Source organism: Neolamprologus multifasciatus, chromosome 17 (assembly GCF_963576455.1).
Source record: "Neolamprologus multifasciatus chromosome 17, fNeoMul1.2, whole genome shotgun sequence".
NCBI lineage: Eukaryota > Metazoa > Chordata > Actinopteri > Cichliformes > Cichlidae > Neolamprologus > Neolamprologus multifasciatus.
In genome coordinates this window covers 24,735,756-24,755,628 of record NC_140455.1, presented here as the reverse complement: position 1 = coordinate 24,755,628, position 19,873 = coordinate 24,735,756, and the positions used below count along the sequence as shown (strand labels likewise).

Here is a 19,873-nt window from a genome sequence, read left to right as displayed (position 1 = left end):
AAGTTAGCTCGCTAGCTTCTATTTAAATACATGATATAGCATGTCCTGACTGCGGGGTTTTGGAAACAAATTAAAACGTACAGCTCTGTTATCACTTCCTACATAAATGAAGACAGGAAACTAAACAGCAGTGATGTTTGTAGGGTTACTGAAGTTTGGCTAGCTGGTATATAATGATGTGCTACGTGACCGCTAGCGACACAGCTATGTTAGCATAATATAAACAAGCTAACTTTTTTCCACTCGATAAAAGTTAACGTGAGTGTCAGTGGTCAGGAACAAATGTAATCGCATGGCAGGATGCTGTAAAAGGACCAAACTTCAGCCAGGAGAACAACTGAGATAATCCATCCACAATACGAAGTTAGTCATTCATATACTGCTGCATGGGCTGGGCTGTAGTTACATCCTAAGGTTTTAAAAACTGAGCTTAAATAAATGATTAGCGGTAATAAAAGCCGAGGGAGGTCAACAGTGATCACTGACTGTTTTAGGAGCTTTTTGAGATTAAATAGAAGAAAATACAAAACATTATACATATATATATATATATATATATATATATATATATATATATATATATATATATATATATATATATGTGTGTATACATACATATATATATATATATATATATATATATATATATATATATATGTATACACACACACACATTATGGTTGAAAATAACATTTGTTTTTGGAGGTTATTTAAACATTTTATGATATATTGTGTAATATATTGTGTATCGTGATATAACAGAAAAATATAATATTAGATTTTTCTCATATCACCCAGCCCTACTCTAATGTGCATGTCGTCCCCTCCTGGTACTTGAGGTTAAATACGCAGCCAGGCAGACCTCACTGTGCATTTGGAAGTTTATCATGGAAATTTTTTATGATTTGAGAAACAAAACAAAAAAAGAGAAGAGGTTTTTTGAACAGGGACTTATACCTATTTATCCATCCTCCTCAGATCATCCAGTGCAGGGTCACAGGGGGCTGGGGCCTAACCTAACTGCCATCGGGCGAGAGGCAGGGTACACTCAGGAGAGGTAGCCAGTCGGTTCCAGGGCAAACACAGAGACAGACAGCAATTCACACTAATATCCAGCAACATCTGTGCACTCAAATGCATTCCAATAAAAAGCTGGAGAACTTCTCTTGTTTTATGTAAATGGAAATACCATCAGCAATGTTCTAAGATGACCAAAACATCAATTAATTACATTGTACAAGAGGGTTTACTGTGTTCTGGAAACTCAAAAGTGTTTACAGTGTATCTTGGTGTATACTTCCCAAATGCAATGAGTGTCAGACTCCCAGGAAGTGTGTGTGTTGTTTTAAGATGGTTCACCTCTGTAAAATCGAGTAGACATCCACCCGCCAAAACGCCCCATTCTTAGTGTTCTCTCAGATCAACATTTCTCCATACAACCTAAAACTTGTACAACTTGTGGCCTTCACATACTGACTTACATCTTGGAAGGATCTAAAGTCCATTCACTCTGAAATATGCCAGGAGGAACTGTCTCACCAAGGGTTCAAGTTCTTCTTTACCTTGACTGATGGATTTGATCTTGAAGAAGTCAGAACAGACTCTGTACTACAAAGTTAAAACTAAAGACTACAAAAATAAAGGACTAAACTCACCTAAAAGTGCTGCTTTTATTTATTTTTAAAGGGTTAAAGTATTTACTTACCAAAGGCCACTTATTTCTTCATTTTTCTGTGCTGGTACACTGGTACAGCACATGTGAGTGAAATGTCAGACAGGAAGTTAAGGATCCAGCTGCAGAGAGAGCTGCTCAATCCTAGGTCCTGCAGTTTCCTGTGCTTGTGCAGTTTCCAGAACTGCTTACTCACTGGATATTTTCTGTTTTTCTGACCAAAACCTAGTGGCTTGTGAGTGTGTGTCTGCGCGAGAATATTTTATAAAGTCTTTTTGTAACCCTTTCCTATACACATATCCACCTTGTTGCTAAAACAAAACAAAGAAAAATAATAGCGAGACCATTTTTTAAGTACGTTTTTAAAATTATGTGTGGTGTTTCTATGTTAGACTACACAAAACCCTCTAGCATATATTATTTTGAAATTTACCTGGTGACAAAACTTAGTTACCTTTCTGATGAGGTAGAAGAAAACTCTAGAATATAAACAAAATACTGCCTGAGCATACAAATTGTATTTTATTCTTTATGTGAATTACACATTTTATATTTGGCTTTGATAAAAAAAAATATATATATATTATTTTAGGTAGCAGGATATGATGATATTCACATAACATGCAGTATTTTTACTCCTGTTTCCATGTTTAGCTTTAATGCCACACAGAAACATTCTGCTACCTGTTGTCCATAATTTTCACCTACTTACATGTTGCTTGTGGTTTTGTCGCCCTCTGCTGACAATAGAGTGGTATCATCACACATAATTAAGATTGTGGAAGTGGAAATAAAGACAAAAAAAGCTGGTTGATTTTTAGCCAATTTATTGAGGACAAATTGTTGAGGTACATTGTGTGGCTGAACTTGAGGGGAGGGGGGATAGTGGGAGAGCAGTTGGGAATAACAACCACACCAAACAAAGATAAAACATTCTGATGGTTTAAACTCTGAATAAATGGGTACCTCAGGAAAACAAAAATATTCCAATGAACTGATCAAAACTCTTTCTGGTACGTGCATCACATACAGTATAGGCTGTTCTTAGTTTAGCACCAGATATATGAAATGGTTTTAAAGTAGGCTATAGGCACTTGTAACTGCTCAGGGACATCTGGTGGTGGATATTTGTCTTACCCAGAATGGAGGGAAAGGAGGGAAGGTAGAGGGGGTGAAAACCCCCATAAAAGTAAAACCCGTCCGATGAATTAAAAGTGAAAGACGTGTGTGATGTGAAGTGAGTGTGTGTGATGAGGTAATGAGATGGGTTCTCGCTCTGTCCGTCCAAATTAACCTGAGGTACACAAACATTACAAAGAAGCAGCAAGAATATGATAGATTACAAAGTTATAAATCAATAGAGGAATAAAACATGCTAATCAAAAGAGATTGGCAAACACGATTACTTCCAGTCGCGCACCAAACTGTTACGTTCCCTCCGGTACATGTACGATGACACAAACACGCACATATACATACAAACACAAACACACACAAAATAAGCAAAAGACTTGTTACATACACAATATTTCATAATATAGCAGCACACGTGTGAATGACAATAAGGCATCTTTGTGTAAGACTAGAGAAGAAAAGCTTCGTAGCAGCAAGAGAATGATGTATATAATCTATCTTTACTTACTTTGGAATTGTTGCTTTTAAAAATCATGAACAAAACCTTTAAAAGCATAAACATTTTTCAGCTTAAAGCATTCTTTCAGAGGGGGAACATTTGGCTTATTTTTTGTGGATTTTTTTTGTACAAACTGAGCATGCAGGAGTACGATTTAGAAACTACATTTCTGGTCTAACGAGAAATTCAATACATGTAAAACTCGCACACATGGCAGTTTTAAAACTTCAGAAAGCGGTGTAGACACAAACAAAACACGAACAAGAATATTTAGGATACAGACTGTAACTATTTTAAAGAACTAGCAGAAAGGGGTTGGAGTTGCTTTGAAAAAAAAAAAATTCAAGTTCAAGAGTTAAATAAATGCACTGAAGTCTAAACATGACTTGGCTTTTCTTGGTTTATAAACAATTACACTATAACACCGATTATTATCCTATGACTACTCACCTGTAGGGGTCGAGCTTTCAAGATAAACGTGTGTTACCCCCCATGGGAATCCAGCCCAGGAAAAAAATCCTAATAACTTAAAAGAAAAACTAATAAAACCAAAAAAGAAAAAAAGACCCCCAAAACCCTCTCTGAACTCTCCTCAACCACGATCCCCCTTACCAATCTTAAGGAGTGTTTTTAAAAGTGCATCGATATTGTTCCAAATCGCCCTCTCTGCAAAAAATAAGGATAAAAGAATAAAAATGGTATAACTGCTGAACACGAGAAACTGCAGTGCACCGAACCAACCCCCACCCACCCGAACATCACCAGGGATTATTATTATTCCTCCTCCTGCGTGTCACTCAAGTGTCGTGCAGCTGCATGAACATCATAAAGCTTAAAATAATCATCAATCCACACTTGTTGCATTTTAACCCACTTTCCTCATGCTCTCTTTTATCCTAAAAACCTACCAACAAACCCTTCACTTACTCCAGTCCTCTCTCAAACTTGGTAAGAAACTTGCCAGATCTCCTCTTTCATCATCGGCGCCCTCCACTATGTACAAGCTTCACCTATAAAAACACCACACAAACGGCATACCTTTGCTGAATGCAAATACACAAACATACGGTCCTGTCAGCACATCTAATGCACGCCTGAAACCATCTTCATGTCCTTCCCTATGTTGAGCAGGCCCAGCCCACTCCTAGCCGGCACGCTTCTGCATAAATAGTAAGCAGTACTACAGGTGCACAGTATGGTAGGCAGAGCAGCTAGCTGCAGTAGAGCTCCTCTGGTTGGATATCAGCTTGGTTTAAATGCCTTGTATTTATTATCAGCATTTGAATCACTACTATATGGATTTCCAGAAAAGGAAACATCCCATTAAAACTATTAATTGATAACTGCTAAGAGATATTTAAAGAGTAACATAACTAAATACTAAATATACAGTATTAAATTCACTTTGCTAGGTATTATCAAAAGGAATATGTATATTTCATAAAATTATACTTTTTTTTCAAGTATGAAAATATATTCAGGTTTCCTTTCTCGAAACCTAAGGCACTATCAAGTTTTCAAGAATTAATCCTTTCTTTTTTTTCCTTTTTTTTAAAAGTAGCTGTTTGATTACATGTGGCCCATACAAAAAAGGTGAAAGTACACCCAAACCAGGTGTGAATGGGGCAAAAAAAAAAAGAAAAGAAAAAAAAAGGAAAAAGAAAAACTAGAAACTTCTAAAAGTTCATCGATTGTCACACCATCACTCAACAGGGGGTGGGGGTGTAGGTGGTGACTTGATGCAGATCTACTGGCAGCTCACAAGCCCTCACTCCTGTCAGTTCATTGGCTGGCAAACATGAGTGTTGTGCGAGTCCGGTGGCGTCGGGAGCTCATAAGTTGATGTCGCGCACATCTGTCGGGGTGCTGGACTGGTCTTGCTGCTCCCTCGCCTTGCTGCCGGCCCGGACGCTGGTCTCCTGACGGTACTGCTGCCCCTGCTGCAGGCTGGTGGTCAGCACACGCTCTATTTGTTCCTGGCAGGCCTTCAAACAATCCTGGAACAATTTTAAAAAGGGTCAGCAGCGGTTAAACACACCCTTCCATCAAACCTCTGCTAGCGTCTGGGTGCTTTAAAGACACATAATCCCCTCCAGCCAAGATTCTTTTTTGCAGGTTTGCAATGTTTAGCACTATATTGAGTGGCAACTGAAGTCAAGCCTTTGATTTAGGAAAAATCCTTAGTCATCACTCAAAATATCTATTGAAGGATTTAAAATGTATCACTATTCATGCACATAAACAAAGCAAAAAGAAATAAAAGTACAGAAATGTTACATTTAAGCGATTTTTATGGCTTCCACAGCAAAAGTTGAAGGCATACACATGCCCTTTAACTGGCTCTCTCTGCTCTACTATAGCCGTGTTACTATAAATCCTCCCCGCAGTCTGCTCACTTAATCTGTGCACCTGTATGCAGACACTAGTGTGCAAAATGTTGGAATTTCAGCTGCATTTGACATGCGAGTTGTTTAACAGCTTTGGTCACATGCATGGAATACCAGCGGGGAATTATGTTGTGCTGCGGTAGGTGGTCCTGTCTGCATCATGACCAGAACAATGGGTGCCAGCACACTCCGATACCAGTGGCACGGAGCAGCGAGCTGCACAGCGGGCACCGGACATGTGCATGTCTGTGGTATAAGCTGAAGGACTCCCACACGAGCTCTGGGGAGTGTCAGGGAACTCTGGACTCCCTTCCTCCACCCTCCCTTGGGTTTACTTCACGGTCAATCCATGTGGAGGTCTTAGAGGAAATGGCTTTGACCTGCTGCACCCTAACCCTCTGAGTTAGGGTGTAAAACAGAATATAGGACAGTGGGACCGGATGTTTTTGGACGGCTTTTCTTATTAAAAGGGATCCTCTCTTCGTCTCCCTCAGTCTCCGTCCCCCCTGCAGGTCTGTGTGAAAGATGTGGGAGGTCTGCCTCTCTGAGCCGGCTGCAGGACTCTTAAGGAATGAGCCGAGCTCGCGGAGGGGCCAACATTCCTTTAAAATGCACGAATAATTGGAACCCGATGGGCTGCAGACGGAGTGCCTGTTGTGACGGCCGGCTGGGTCGCGGGGCCCACATCACCATGACAGCGCAACCACAAGCTAAGAGTGCCGTTTCTTTCCTTTATGGATTTCTATCCTGAAATCTGTGTGACTGTTGTGCTGCAGCAAAAAACTACCTACCCAGTATAGATGCCCTCTGAGAGTACTTTTTCTCAGTTATCAATATTTAAAGAAAAGATATACCAGTGACTATGACTAATATATCTATCTATCTATCTATATATATATATATATACACATCTTGCCCACAGATACACACAGTTGTATGCCTTTACAGTTTACAACATCTCCTAGTGCACACTGATGAACTGTAAAAATGGCATTATGATGGCACATCTACCCTGGTAGTGCACGCCATCATTTATAAGGTCATGTAAGTTTGCCCGTCTTATTTGAAGCCGTCTGGACGTTCAAGGAAAAAAGTGCAAACTAATCCAAGACTTGGTATTCTTACGATCCAGGGACTCAGTACAGGCATGATGCATGAAATTCTCCGACTTAGATTAAGCGTGGCTGTCAGCGAACAGTTGAGTCCCTTAACAGTGGTTTTTTTTTTCTCTCCCCTGGTGCCTTTCATGTTGCACAAAATGAATTTTATTAGTGCTACAGATCCCATTTAACAGTAATCATGTGGCAAAAATGGAGCTGTGTTTGTCTAGGCGTGAAACCGTCATCTATCCTACCATAATGTACAGTTATTAGACAGATGTCAGCCTAACTGATTGAAAAAAATATTAATTTGTAGCATTTTGCTCTTTATTTACTTGCTTTTAGACTTCTCTTTACTTTTTTCAAGCCGTTATTCATGTGTAAAACCAATGATGGCCTAATAAAACACACTAGTTAGCTTAGCTTAGACTACTCCTTTTAAAAATTAAAAAACAAATCCCAGTGCTTAGGCCGAGCAGACCACTGGGCTTCTGATACTTTAATTAGCAGATTTTACAAACTACCGTATTTTTCGGACCATAAGCCACACGATGAACAGGTCTGTTTTCATACATAACGCACACCGGATTATAAGCAGAATTAAGCAAAACAAAACAGTCAGATAAGTCAAACTTTACTCATTTCATTCTTCTTGCTTCCTCCACTTCCGTACTATTAATTAATTAATGTTGAATTCTCTCGCAGCTGCTTTACTCCCGTGTTGTTGCAGTATATTAATGACTAATCTCGTACTGTGGAAGGATTATCTCAGTTGTTCTCCTGACTGAAGTTTGGTCCGTTTACAGCATCCTGCTATGCGATTGCATTTGTCTCTAACCATCAGGAACCCTCACGTTAACTTTTATTGAGAGGAAAAAAGTTGGCGTTCATCCTCCATCTTCACTGTGTTTATGTCATGCTAATATAGCTGTGATGCTAGTGATCACGTAGCACATCACGCAGCTAATCCAACTTCAGTAACCCTACAAACGTCACTGCTGTTTAGTTTTCTGTCTTCATTTATGTTGGAAGTGATAACAGAGCTGTACGTTTAAATTTTTTCAGAAATCTCCCAGTCAGAACATGCTATATCATGTTTAGGTGGAAAATAGCGAGCTAACTTCCTGCTAATTTCTAACTCCATTGAATTTCATCAATTCTGTTTTCATTGATGCCTAAATGTTAAACTTAATTGTTACACCTGGTAAAGCAGCAACTCTGATGATTTTATTAAAGATGAAAGAATTTAGACAGTTTTTAACTGTCAGTGATGATGCAGTGTTAGTTTGACTTTGGGACCTGAAGCAGACGGAGTTTTGGACCCAAAACTGTGGGAGCATTACGGCTACCTGACTACGGTAGCCGTAATGCTCCCACAATCCATTAAGCGGTGTGGCTTCGTAGCTTACCAAAGTTGTACTAAAACATATTTGAGAGATTGAGCACCGTGTACCACACAAAATCGATTCGAGGTCAGTAAGCACAACCAGAATTCATACAATAGGTGTATCGGATTATAAGGCGCACTGTCAATTTTTGTGAAAATTAAAGGATTTTAAGTGCACCTTATAGTGTGGAAAATACCGTAGTTGGCGAGTGATTGAGGTTGCTAGAGGATTTCTGCAGTCAACTGCAGTTTGCTCAACCTGTCTGCAAACACTTGTACTAGCTGAGGAAGTGAAAGTACGTTCACCTTCAGAGAAAAAGTTGTGCTGCTTTAGTGGCATTCCTTGCTTCTGTCTAAGGCTTAAACACCCAAAAATGATTTTTTTTTTTTTAAAGTGGAACTTTTACTTTGAAGGTAAACATTCCGTGTTTGCAGTTGCACTTTTCAGTTTCACTCCTGCTCAGAGAGTAGCATGCAAGTATTTGTACACAGGTCTTCCATGCAAAGATCCAGCAGCTGTTAGGAAGTTTTCACTAAAACTCAGAGTGCGCACATTTTTGGCGACTGGTCTCTGGGCCTTCTTTACTTGACCCTACACTGTCACACATCCAGAACACCAAGTTAGCATCACGTGGTTAGTGGTCAGGTGTCTGTAAAACCTCAAAACAATAGAAACTAGTTGCAGATGCATGTCACACACTTTGAGATTTGTGCAGTATTGTCTGATATTTTAAAGCTCAGCAAGTTACACTACACACTGAAGTTAGTCTGTTGCAGGTAACTCTGTGTCTGCATCAGCCTTCACTGGAAAAGATGCTTCTTGCCTTCAGTGCATACGTATTCCTCCACCAGGAGGGGCACACAGCTAAAGTGGGAGCCCTGCAAAGAAATTGCATGTGTCGTACCACAAGAATGTGGGCTCTGAGTTTTAAGAAGACATTCCCTCTGCTCTTTATAGCAGCAGTCTGGCTCCCCAGCCAGCAGCCAAATGCTTGCTCTCCCTCTCTCCATGAAAAGTAAATAGCTTCAGCCTGCCACCACTGAAGTCATCACTGTTGTTTACTAAAGAGCCTTTTATGCTGCTGTCGTGAGATGTTGCAATGATCACTATTAACAGCATATTGTTTCGAAGCGCTGAAACTATTGAGTAATTCCTGCTGTCGAGTATAAATTTCCCTGCTGTGGTACTCACCACCTCCGTGTTGGTAATCTTGGCCAGCAGGTCTGTCAGGTTGTCTCGACTCAGCTTCTGGTCAGTGTGGTCCAACTGCAGGCCACAGATAGCGGCTCCCATGCTGCCAGAGGCTATCATAGAAGGAGGGTTCATAGCAAGGCGGTCATCTGGTGAGGGAAAGAGAGAGCGTTAATGTGCAATTAGTGAAACAAGAGCAGCTTTTAAGCCACGGTGACACATGGAAATTACATCCTCAATGTGACACAGAGCAACATTACTTAAATCCGCCCAGAGGAAGTGTCACAGATGCATAAGAGGTGAAACGTCTGAATCATCTCCATCATACATGCTTTACAGCTGAATCTGATTTTCCCACAGTCTGGATTTCAGCAGACGAAGCTCCACAGTGGAACCTGTGTGGCGTCCTTCACAGGAACTTCAGCTGTGATTAGAAAAACAGAGTAGGAATCCTCCTACTCGCTGAGCAATGAGTTCCAGGCACGACTCCCTTCGGTCTGCATCCAAGTCTCAGAGACTTAAGTGACAACAGGCCTGGGAGGAGGCAGAAAAGGAGGCGGACATGGAGAGAACAACAAGGAAAACCAGCAAGTGCTGATTGTGAGAAGTCCTTTCCACCGCTTGGTTATTCAATTAAGTAACGGCAAAGAGCTTCAGCAATCCCACCTCATTGTCTTTTATACGTAGGACAGTAACTTCCCAAAACAAACAATCCCTCCTTCATACCCTCGTTGTCCTGTGATTGGCTGAGGTTTCTCTTATCTTTAATTTTAGAGCAGCAGTCCCCAACCCCCAGACTGGTCTGTGAGTTGTTTGGTATCGGGCCACGAGAGTTGAGGCTTGGGTGTGAAATTTATGGTTTTTGGGGTTTTTATTGTTAACGCTGTCTTTTCCCGTGTTGTAGTTGTGTCTTATTTTGAAAGAAATATTTACGCATTACCATAGCGACCAGAGAGGATTAAGGTGCAGAGGGGAGGATGTTACTCTCAATGTTGCTGGTGCATTTCAGGAGAACGCTGCTAATAAAGTTACACAATCACACAGTGAATTTGTGTTTATTATTATATTTGCAAAGCACTCCAGTTTTTGTCTTGGTCGTATCATTTTATTTTGTTGTATTTATCCGGTCCGTGGCACAAAAAAGGTTGGGGACTGCTGCTTTAGCGCTCCTTTTTTGTTTTTGTTTTTTACCATTTTTAAACAAAGTGTTTCAGTGACTTTTCTTTGGTACAACCAAGTAAAACACAAATGTGCCAACATATTACTCTACATAACCGACAGCTTTTTGTCTTCTTGCGTCATTGACTGAAACATCCTGATTTCCGACAAAGATGGGCAATGTCATGCTAAAAAGAAACTTACTGGACCGGCGTTTTGCACCAATTTTGAACAAAATATGTGGTGCTCTTTTAAAAAGTGAAATCATGATCTAGTTATTCAAAAGGAAAAAAAAAATCCAGGAAGTTTGTAACTTGGATGTAGGAGCTACCTTCTCTCCAAGGTCTACCATCCACTGCCTAAAAGCAGTCGTTGATAAGCAAGTCACAGGTAGATGGCGACACAACAGGCTGGTAAGAAAATAGTTCCTACCTGAAACTGTTCACAAGACTTTCAATTGCTGGTTTATTTTAACGTGGCCATTTTTGGGGACATTTTGAGTACTCACTTTTTTTTTTAAGTCCCATAGAGAAAAGCCAGTGTAAACCAGTCCCAGTGGCCTGATAGCTTTAAGCCAGCTGTGCGACACCCATCTTCTCCTCCAGGGGCCAGCTGTCCATAGGAGGAGCTCCTCCAATATAATAATAACATCTCAACTCCATATAAAACTCCAAACATTTACATTACTGCACAACCACAGCAGGCCTCCTTTTTTTCCACTGCGGCTGCTTTGTGCTTGGATATAAGCAGCTGTTTATGAATAGCAGAAGTGACCACTGAAACACACCCAAATATATATATATTTATATATATATTTTGTGTGTGTGTGTGACACTAAAACTGTGCTAAACAGGGCATAAAACTCGCCGAAGGAGCCTCTGATTCCAATAACTAACTCTAGTAAATAAGTGCTTAACAGCCAGATATGACCGCACTGACGTTTGTGAGGAATTCAATGCACCAAAGTGACCTCCCTTTGTTTTATTTCCTTCATTGAATTAGCTAGAAAAGAGGAAAGGAGGTAGCAGAAGAAAAGCAGCCTTGTGAGACAGGTTTCCTGTATATTATATGCATTAGGTGATCCTGCAGTAGTATTTCTGTCCAGGATATGAAAATATTAGAGGGATTCCAAGTTTAGGCAAAGGAATGCCTTGAAAATTCACCTAAGGAGAGGCCTGAGGGGGACATGTAAGCTTTTTCCAGAGTTTATTTTGGACACAAGGCGGCGATGGGAGGAGGAAGGAAGATCACTGGATCACTGCCCTGACTTTTTAAACCTGGAAGTCTCTCTGTCAACAAACAATGAAAGGGGAGTACCGCAGAAAAATTCAGCTGCACCTGAGTCACTCAGCACAGAGTGTGTGATAGGATTGCTATCATTACCCGTGTATGTGGCTAATCTAAACACAGCACTGATAGGAGTTTTCCCAGGCACTTAGAAGAGAAATGTGCATGACCACTTTGAGTAGCTTTTAGCAGCTGTGAAGACAAAAAAAACTCACTACAGGCTGTGGAAAGAGTAGAAAGTGGATAAGGCAGCCAGCAGAGAAGAAAGAGGTCACAGATGACTCACGATGGGGGAATGTTTGCGTGTGTGGGAATATTCTGGTGGATGTCTGAATAAACATTTTTTAAAAAAGCACGCCACTGAGCAGATGAAGGATTAAAAAAATAATAATAACAATTTTTAAAAAACACATAAAACAACAGGTACCCGCATTACCTGTGGCGCAGAGGGCGATGAACGTCTGTGTGTGCTTGCGGACCATCACCACCTTTTCTTTGGGGAGGGGCAGCCTTCGTAGGATGTGCTCTACAAAATCATTGGGGATGACGGAGGCCATGTTCCACTTCAATTTTCCCAGCACAACCAGTTCCCAGTCCTAAAGCACAAGGATGAGGGTTAAAAAAAAAAAGAGTGTGTGTCAGGGGGTTAAATGGCATGCTGCCACGTCTGTATCGCCCGTGAAAATGATCTTAGTCTGCCTCCATTCCCAGAGGAAATGGCTCTGTAAGAAGAGCAACATTTCTTCATTTTATCTATCCTCACTGTATCTTATTATCTGCATGCCTTTCTCATTCCTTGCATCTTTTGTGTTCATATCGCCGGCATGTGACAAGCCTTGCCCCGCTTAGAGGCCCTGCCAATGAGACAGCTAGCCCCTTCCTTCCTGTCATAAGCCTCAAACAGCGCTACAATGAGCTAGCGCTGCACAGGCAGCCGCACAGAGATCACTCTTTATACAGCAAGGCTCTGCAAGAGCAAGAAGACTGCACACACTGCATTATCTAATTTCCTGTTACTCTTAACTCACTGCATTCAAAACAAACCAATTTACTATATTTTTTAAATATTATTTAGCAGAGACATCAAATGAAGACTTCAACATCTAAAATTTACTCAGACAAACAATTAGTCATGATCAAGTTTTCAACACAATCAATAACACCTTCTCTAACCTCCCATACGAGAGAAATTTAGAGACTGACATGTGGTGCTGTAGCCATTTCTACCTGCCACTGTTTCTTTTTAAGAAAAACAGAAGTCCTAAAAGAGCAAAGCATCGCTCTGCTGCCTTAAAATAAATTGAATTCACTTAAGTTCTTCTGAGCTGTGATTGTGTGCAAGTTCCTCCAGAAGCCATTCATTGAAAAAACGCTTACATGTGTTGCTTTTTTCTTTGTTTAGGGTCCAAACTGCACCTGAGCTTTTATTTAAAGTTGCACAGGTGTGCCATTTAAAATAACTGTCAATTTGGAGAAAATAATCCAAGGGTGTGGCGAAGTGTCCCTGTAAATGGAGTTATTGACACAAAGGGAATTACTGTTGTAACGCTTTTATGAATAGCTAAACACTAGCATCAATACACTTTCATTCAGTAACAGATTCATGTCTAGACTTTGCTCCAAGCACTTCTGAAAGAATTGTACCTGCAGACGATAAGTGGGAACATGTCAAAGGGAAGGCAGGTGAGACAGAAGTGCAGCATAGTGCAGTTTTACTGAGGCAGGATTAAAAAGACGAGGCAGGTGGTGACACCTATCAAATCTGAATCACTTGTGTTTTGCTCCCCTATAGAATCAAAATGAGCTGCATAAAGGTCAGTTTTTAGTTCACAACATGCTTATCGTTGGCTTTAAAAGAATTTAAAACATTTTTTTCAAAAAAGCAGTGCACTGCCACCACGTCTGGCACTGGTGCTAACATCTAAATCTACCATTTCCCACCCCCTTAATCTAGAAATAACTCAACATTTCAACAGAATAAGATGCCAAAAAGTGACGGTACCATGTAAAACCCATTAACTAAAAGAAATTCACAGATGATTCACGGACGCGATCATCGCGCTTTGATTTTACAGTTGTGAAAACGACTCAACCTCTGTTGAATAACACTGTGTACCGTTCCGTTCTTAAATCTATCAAAATGTGTGCTGCACTGGCACCCCGGCACGTGCCAGTAGAGAGTAAGCCTCCTGTGGCACCACTGTAAAATCTAACTCCCAAAAAAAGCAAGCTAGGGGGGCTGATGATGCCATATTGGTCTGTAGGAACTTACTTTGAAGTATTAAATCGAGCAAACAAAGTCTGAGACAGGAGAAGTTGTGTTTACATAAAGAGGTGGTCTGAAAATCATAACTAGAACAGACTAACACTTTGGCAGTAAATGTCACAGGTGAGGCTAACACTGGATTTTCACTGGTGTCTAGGCGACTGGTGGTGTGACTTATATCAGATAAGCCTGATATGAGGCAAGCTGGGCTGAACTTAACTTAAGGTGATACCAATAAATTTCTGTGGGAACATAAGGTCCATTCCGTTAACCATGAGAAAACCTTTGTGATAACGACGTCATTGTTTGGTTTTCTTCATTTACGGGTAGAAAAATATGAGAAAGGTTAACTGGAGTGTGTTAGAAATCACTGCAATCAAGAGCAAGAAATTAAAAGGGATTAAAACTGCTCATATTTCTCATGAGAGAAGTTTTCTTTAATGCCCTTTTAACACTGAATGAACACAGCTGATTCTAATTTCTCACTTACTCTGTGTCACACAAAAAGTAACCGTAGTACACACCGAAACCCCAACGCTCAGCGGGGACAGTCCCCCAACCCCGAAACGCTTTTCTGTCATCTAAAATGTCACCCGTCAATCCCATTTACGTGGGTTTCCTGTACATAACCAGCTTCTCTTCACCCTATTTTAGCCGCAATGGAGATCAATGATTGTGAGATGAATAGGGGATAGGTTTGCCACTGGTATGATCACTTCCGGGACATCTGTCCTGATGAAAAATACCACCCGCTACCATTGTTAAACTTCTCTCTTACAGGCAAACTGCCACCACCAGGGGTAGCACATTTACTGTAAGAGTGAGGAGCTACAATAATTTTCCAGAGGCTCCTGCTGCCTGCTCTCTGCATCCTGTGAGGATATCCAGGAATATGGAGCCTTACAACAATATGGAGCATCAAATCGGATGGATGTCATTTCCCTAAACAGTTGCAGCCGAGCAGGAGGACCCATAGGCTAGGTCCACACTAATGCGTTTTCACCCGAAAATGCATTGTTTTCTCTCCGTTCTGGCCTCCCGTTTACAATGAGACGTTTTCACTCATGGAAAACGCAGCATTTTGAAAGCGTTCACGAAAACACATACATTTGAAAACGGTGCTTTTGCATTGCAGTGCGGACAGCAAAAACAAAGACTTTCTAAAATGATGACACATGTTAGTCATAAGATTCAGTCATGTGACCAATTAAACTAAGTTAGCGGAGGGCATTATACGGCAGTTACTTTGTTTGCTCTCAATTTTGACAGCCCTATTAAAGATTAATCAGTCTGTACATGCTCCAGATAGCTTTTCTTCAAATTCTTTATTTCTCACGCACTTTTGCAACTTTTACTTTTGTGTTACTCGCAGCAACAACTCCACCTCATTGTTAGTCCATTTAAAAAACTCGGTGCTTTCCCTCAACATTTTGCCGCGAAGTTTCAAAGAGCCAGAAAGTAAATAAGCGGCAGACGGAAATGAGGCGGGTCAAATCTTCTTGCGCAGTACTGGAATGTAAGCGTTTTTGGCCGTTTCAATGTGGACGCACAACTCTGTGAAAACAACTGAAAACGCTAGTGTGGACGCGGAGCGGTTTCAAACGAAAACGCCGTTTTTAAATCTATGTTGGAAGTAGCCATAGAGAGCCTAGGCAGCAGTTTGGTCAAAATCAGGAGCAGATCTTACTGCAACATGTAAATTACTCTGGCACTGAAGTGGTTAAATAAAATCTGCAACTCTTTTAGTTGTTTAAGACAATTTCTTTTTTAATGGAAACTTCCAACAAGACATTTTTTAGGGCAGAAGCTAATGTTTGTTTGCTTGTAGAAGTCATAAACCAGCGGTCCCAAACTCATTTTACATCGTGGCCCGCTTTAATCTGTTAAATTCCCCCTTCTGTCAGCGTAAAGAAGTTTAACAACACGTATATTTTAATATAAGAAAAATAAGTCAGCACAACTCTTTGGGCTTTAACCCTAAGAAATAAATGTGTAAAATTAGGAACATTTAGTAAAGAAAATAACTTTTCTGACATTTAAGTGTTTATTACTTTGTTACTTTGGTGTAGTATGAATGGCTAAGGAAAGAAAGCTGTAAAACCTATGAAAATACATGCCGTCCTTCATTTGCTCCAAAGCCATCTAATGGGCCGGATTGAGAGCCTCTGCTGGCCAATTCTGGTCCCCGGGCCTTATGTTTGGCACCCCTGTTCTAAGCCAAATGTTTCCAGTCACAAAAAGCCACCTAGGGGAGCCTGAAATTAACATAAACTGGATTAAAAAATTAGCTCTATAATATTAATAAAAATTCAGCATCGTGATCATCTCACTGTCTGCAAGTGAGAAGCAAACTGTTTTGCTGATGAGGACGATGTGATAGTATCAAAAGCTCAAGAGGAGGCTAAATGAATGGAGATAAGTGTTGGGTGGGTTATTTATCCTTAAATTTTTTTAAAGATCTTTCTTACACAACAAATGATTAACAGAGAAATTTATCTTAAAGGGACTTTTAAAATGCCAACATGGTGCCAAAAGTTGCCTTTAAAAGCATCCCTGGGTTAACGGTTGTGTAGTAAATTGTATGATAGTAAGAAAATAATACTTGAGCTTGGAGGTTTGGTTTTTAATAGCATGAAATACTCAATATGTACTAGAAATGCAGGCTTCCTCATGATATCCATATCCTAAACTGCATAACTGCCACTAGATGGCATCATGCGTCTCTTCAGGCCACATGGATCCAAAGAAAGGATGTGGCTGTATTGTGCTCCACTTACAAGGAAAATAGGAAACTTCCTGTGAAACCAATTCAGCCATTAGCATCATCAAAGTCATCAAAACAAAACGTGACACGACATCTTCATGCTCCCATGAGTGAGTGAGTGAATGTTTGGATGGATGAATGGATGGGACTGTTGCTCTTACCAGCAGTTCCCGTGGTGAGAATGAATTATCTGTGTACATGCAAAGTTTCTCTGCTGATATGGGCCTGCAGTCCTTTAGCTTGGAGGCCAGAAACATGCACACAGCTCCCAGAAGCTGCAAGTAACTCTTTCTTGTGGGCATCACTGCTAAAAATCTGTCCAAATAATTAATAGCTAAAGGAAAGACGTCTTCATTGCTCTTCTCCTCTTCACACACCTGGAAAAGTTTAAACAGGAGACACATATATTAGGTAAAACTATGCCAAAACACCTAAAACAAAACAAAAACCCCAACTGCAATAACAAAATAGAAAAAGAAAAAAAGAGGAATATATTTGTATATAAAACAGGTTTTAGTGGCTATTAATTCTGCTATAAATAGTACTGTTTTCGGGTTAAAGGTTAAATGACTGGTTTTCACATCTTTTTTTTCCTGCATGAAAGGCTGCAAAGTCAGAGCAGGGCAGAAACAAATTAGTTCAACAGCAACTCGTTCTGCAAAACCCCCACATCGCCATTCAGTCTCTCTTCCTTGTTGGGGCTTGCCTCACTCATCAAAAAATAAAAATAAAATAAAATAAACCACCCAAAAGCTTTATAAAGTGTGCAAAATATCCACATGTTTTCTTCAAACACTTTCCGACAGTTTTTGTGAAAGAACTTTACCAAAATCAACTTATTTTCTTGAGCTGAAAAAAATGAAAGTAGCTTAGCATTCATGCTGCCTGCCTTGCCCTGAGCCTGAGTCACTTTTAAAAAATTAATAATAATTACTCTGAGGGGAAATTTTCGAGTTTTCGATTATGTAAATTAAGAATAAGTCCCCCCCTGTCGCCTGAGCTTACTAATTATCAGAAAGCACAAACTTTGAAGCTGTTAACCAATGTAAATATGCAGCTAGGCTATTTTCTTTGAAGCCGAATTTTCTTCGTGGTGGAATTTCCGACTCTCCCACGCCTTTGGTGAGTCATTCTTATTCAATTGTCAAACAGGTTAACATCCATGACAACTTTCCACGAGCTAAAACGAGCCAGAAATAACTTGTAAGTGTGCAAAAATAAAACAAGACAAAACAAAAAACTGAAAATTAGCTAAAGCGGTTAGGTTAGCCCCGCGAGTGCATAAAATGCCCACAAACCTCATGCATCCAGCCTGCAACCATTCGTCTCATATAAGGCTGAATATCCTTCTGAACCCGCTGGAAATACGAACACTGAGGTAAAAATCTGTCCTCGATTGTTAATAAACTCTGCAACACTCTGTCATCACAGAGGATGTTTAGGTCAGGCTGGGCTCTCACGGCTAGGTCCGACTCCAGGCAGTAAAGCTCCATGTCTCGGCCCCCGTCTTCGCCCCGTTTTTTTGTTTGCTGTTGCTTTTGTTTTAGTTACTGAATAATATGAAGGAAAAGTAAATAAATATTGTTACGGTGTTTTCGACAGCGGACAAGAGGAGGAGAAGTGCCCAGGACGAAGCATGAGGCTGAGACTGTTGGGTTTGCTCCAGTCCTACTGCCTCACGGTTCGCTTCCTCTCGCTGCCGTCGATGGGCCGCAACTGCACGCACTACATCCGGTACGAACTTTCAAAATAAATGTCTGGGAAGAAAGCGGAAAACAAACCGGAAACCTTATTAATAAAAACAAACAAGCAAAAACATAAAATAAAATAAATAAATATATATAATATTACTTTAAATTTTAAGGATTATCATTGTCATTACAGCAATACCATGTTTTTTGCCCTATTCCAAGAGTGAGCTTGTGAGATGGCTAGAGTCCTATCAAAGTTAATGGAGAGAGGACCATGTGTGTAATTGTGTGTATCTAGACAGCTGTACTGGGAGGCTATGCCCAAAGAGAGAGGCGGCAAATGCAAAAGGAAAGGCTAATGCATGAATTATGCTTTAGTGGAGAAATCTATGTCATCATGGAAAATTCCTTTTAACACCAAGTTGTAGCTGTCCACTTAATCTCACATGACCCTCCCAAGTAATGTAACTAAACATTGGGTAAATGTAGAATGCAACAGCTTGAATGCCATCATAAAGTTAAAGGCAAGTTCCGGTTACAACCCAAGTTATGACATAGTTTTAAAGCAAAAGTCTAAATCATGTACATCAGGCTGAAAGATAACGAAAGGGGCTAGAAAGGATGTGCAGCAGATTAGAGTGATTAAGGGCAGAGATGGAAATGTATTAAAGAGGGAAAAGACTATGCTGAGAAGATGGTAGGAATACTATGAGGAGCTCATGAATGAATGAAATCAGAGAGAGGGAGAGAGAGAGAGTGAGTAGAGTGGGCAGAATCCAAATATCAAAAACAAACAATCCAAATATCCATAGTATTGATACCAACGGTGGTACTGGTATTGGATTGATTTTTTGTTTATATTCTCTCATTTCAGTGCCGCTATGAAAAGGATGAAGAGTGGAGAAGTGGTTGGACCTAGTGAAATACCTTTGCAGGTATGGAGAAGTCCAGGAGAAAGGACAGTGGACTTTTTAACCAGATTATTTAACACAATGATGGAGACTAAAAGAATGCCTGAGGAATGGAGAAGAGGTGTACTGGTACCAATTTTCAACAAACGTAATCTTCAGACCTGTAGTAACTACAGAGCAATAAGGCTGATGAGCCACACCATAAAGCTGTTGGAAAGAGTTGTTAAACCTAGGTGCAGACTTGACTGGTACTTGTGTAGCACTCTCAAATATTTACACACTTACATGTTGATGGATGCATTGTCGGCAACTTCTGTTTCAGCATCTTCCTCAAGGAAACTTTGAAATACGTTTGCACATGTGTATGTGTATATACATATGTTATTTCTATTTATTTTGTTTAGTTAATTGTTATGGATGGGCTG

At 40.3% G+C, this 19,873-nt stretch overlaps 1 protein-coding gene across 1 annotated transcript; it reads right to left on the bottom strand.

The window, feature by feature from the left end:
• Positions 1-2,482: 2,482 nt before the first annotated feature.
• LOC146499435 (G1/S-specific cyclin-D2-like) lies at positions 2,483-18,576 on the bottom strand. The gene is made up of 5 exons (XM_085137830.1): positions 18,145-18,576; positions 17,008-17,223; positions 12,253-12,412; positions 9,372-9,520; positions 2,483-5,302 (listed from the first exon to the last, which is right to left on the bottom strand). The coding sequence occupies exons 1-5, from the start codon at positions 18,337-18,339 to the stop codon at positions 5,138-5,140; spliced, it is 885 nt and encodes a 294-aa protein (XP_084993956.1). The 5' UTR covers positions 18,340-18,576; the 3' UTR covers positions 2,483-5,137.
• Positions 18,577-19,873: the final 1,297 nt, after the last annotated feature.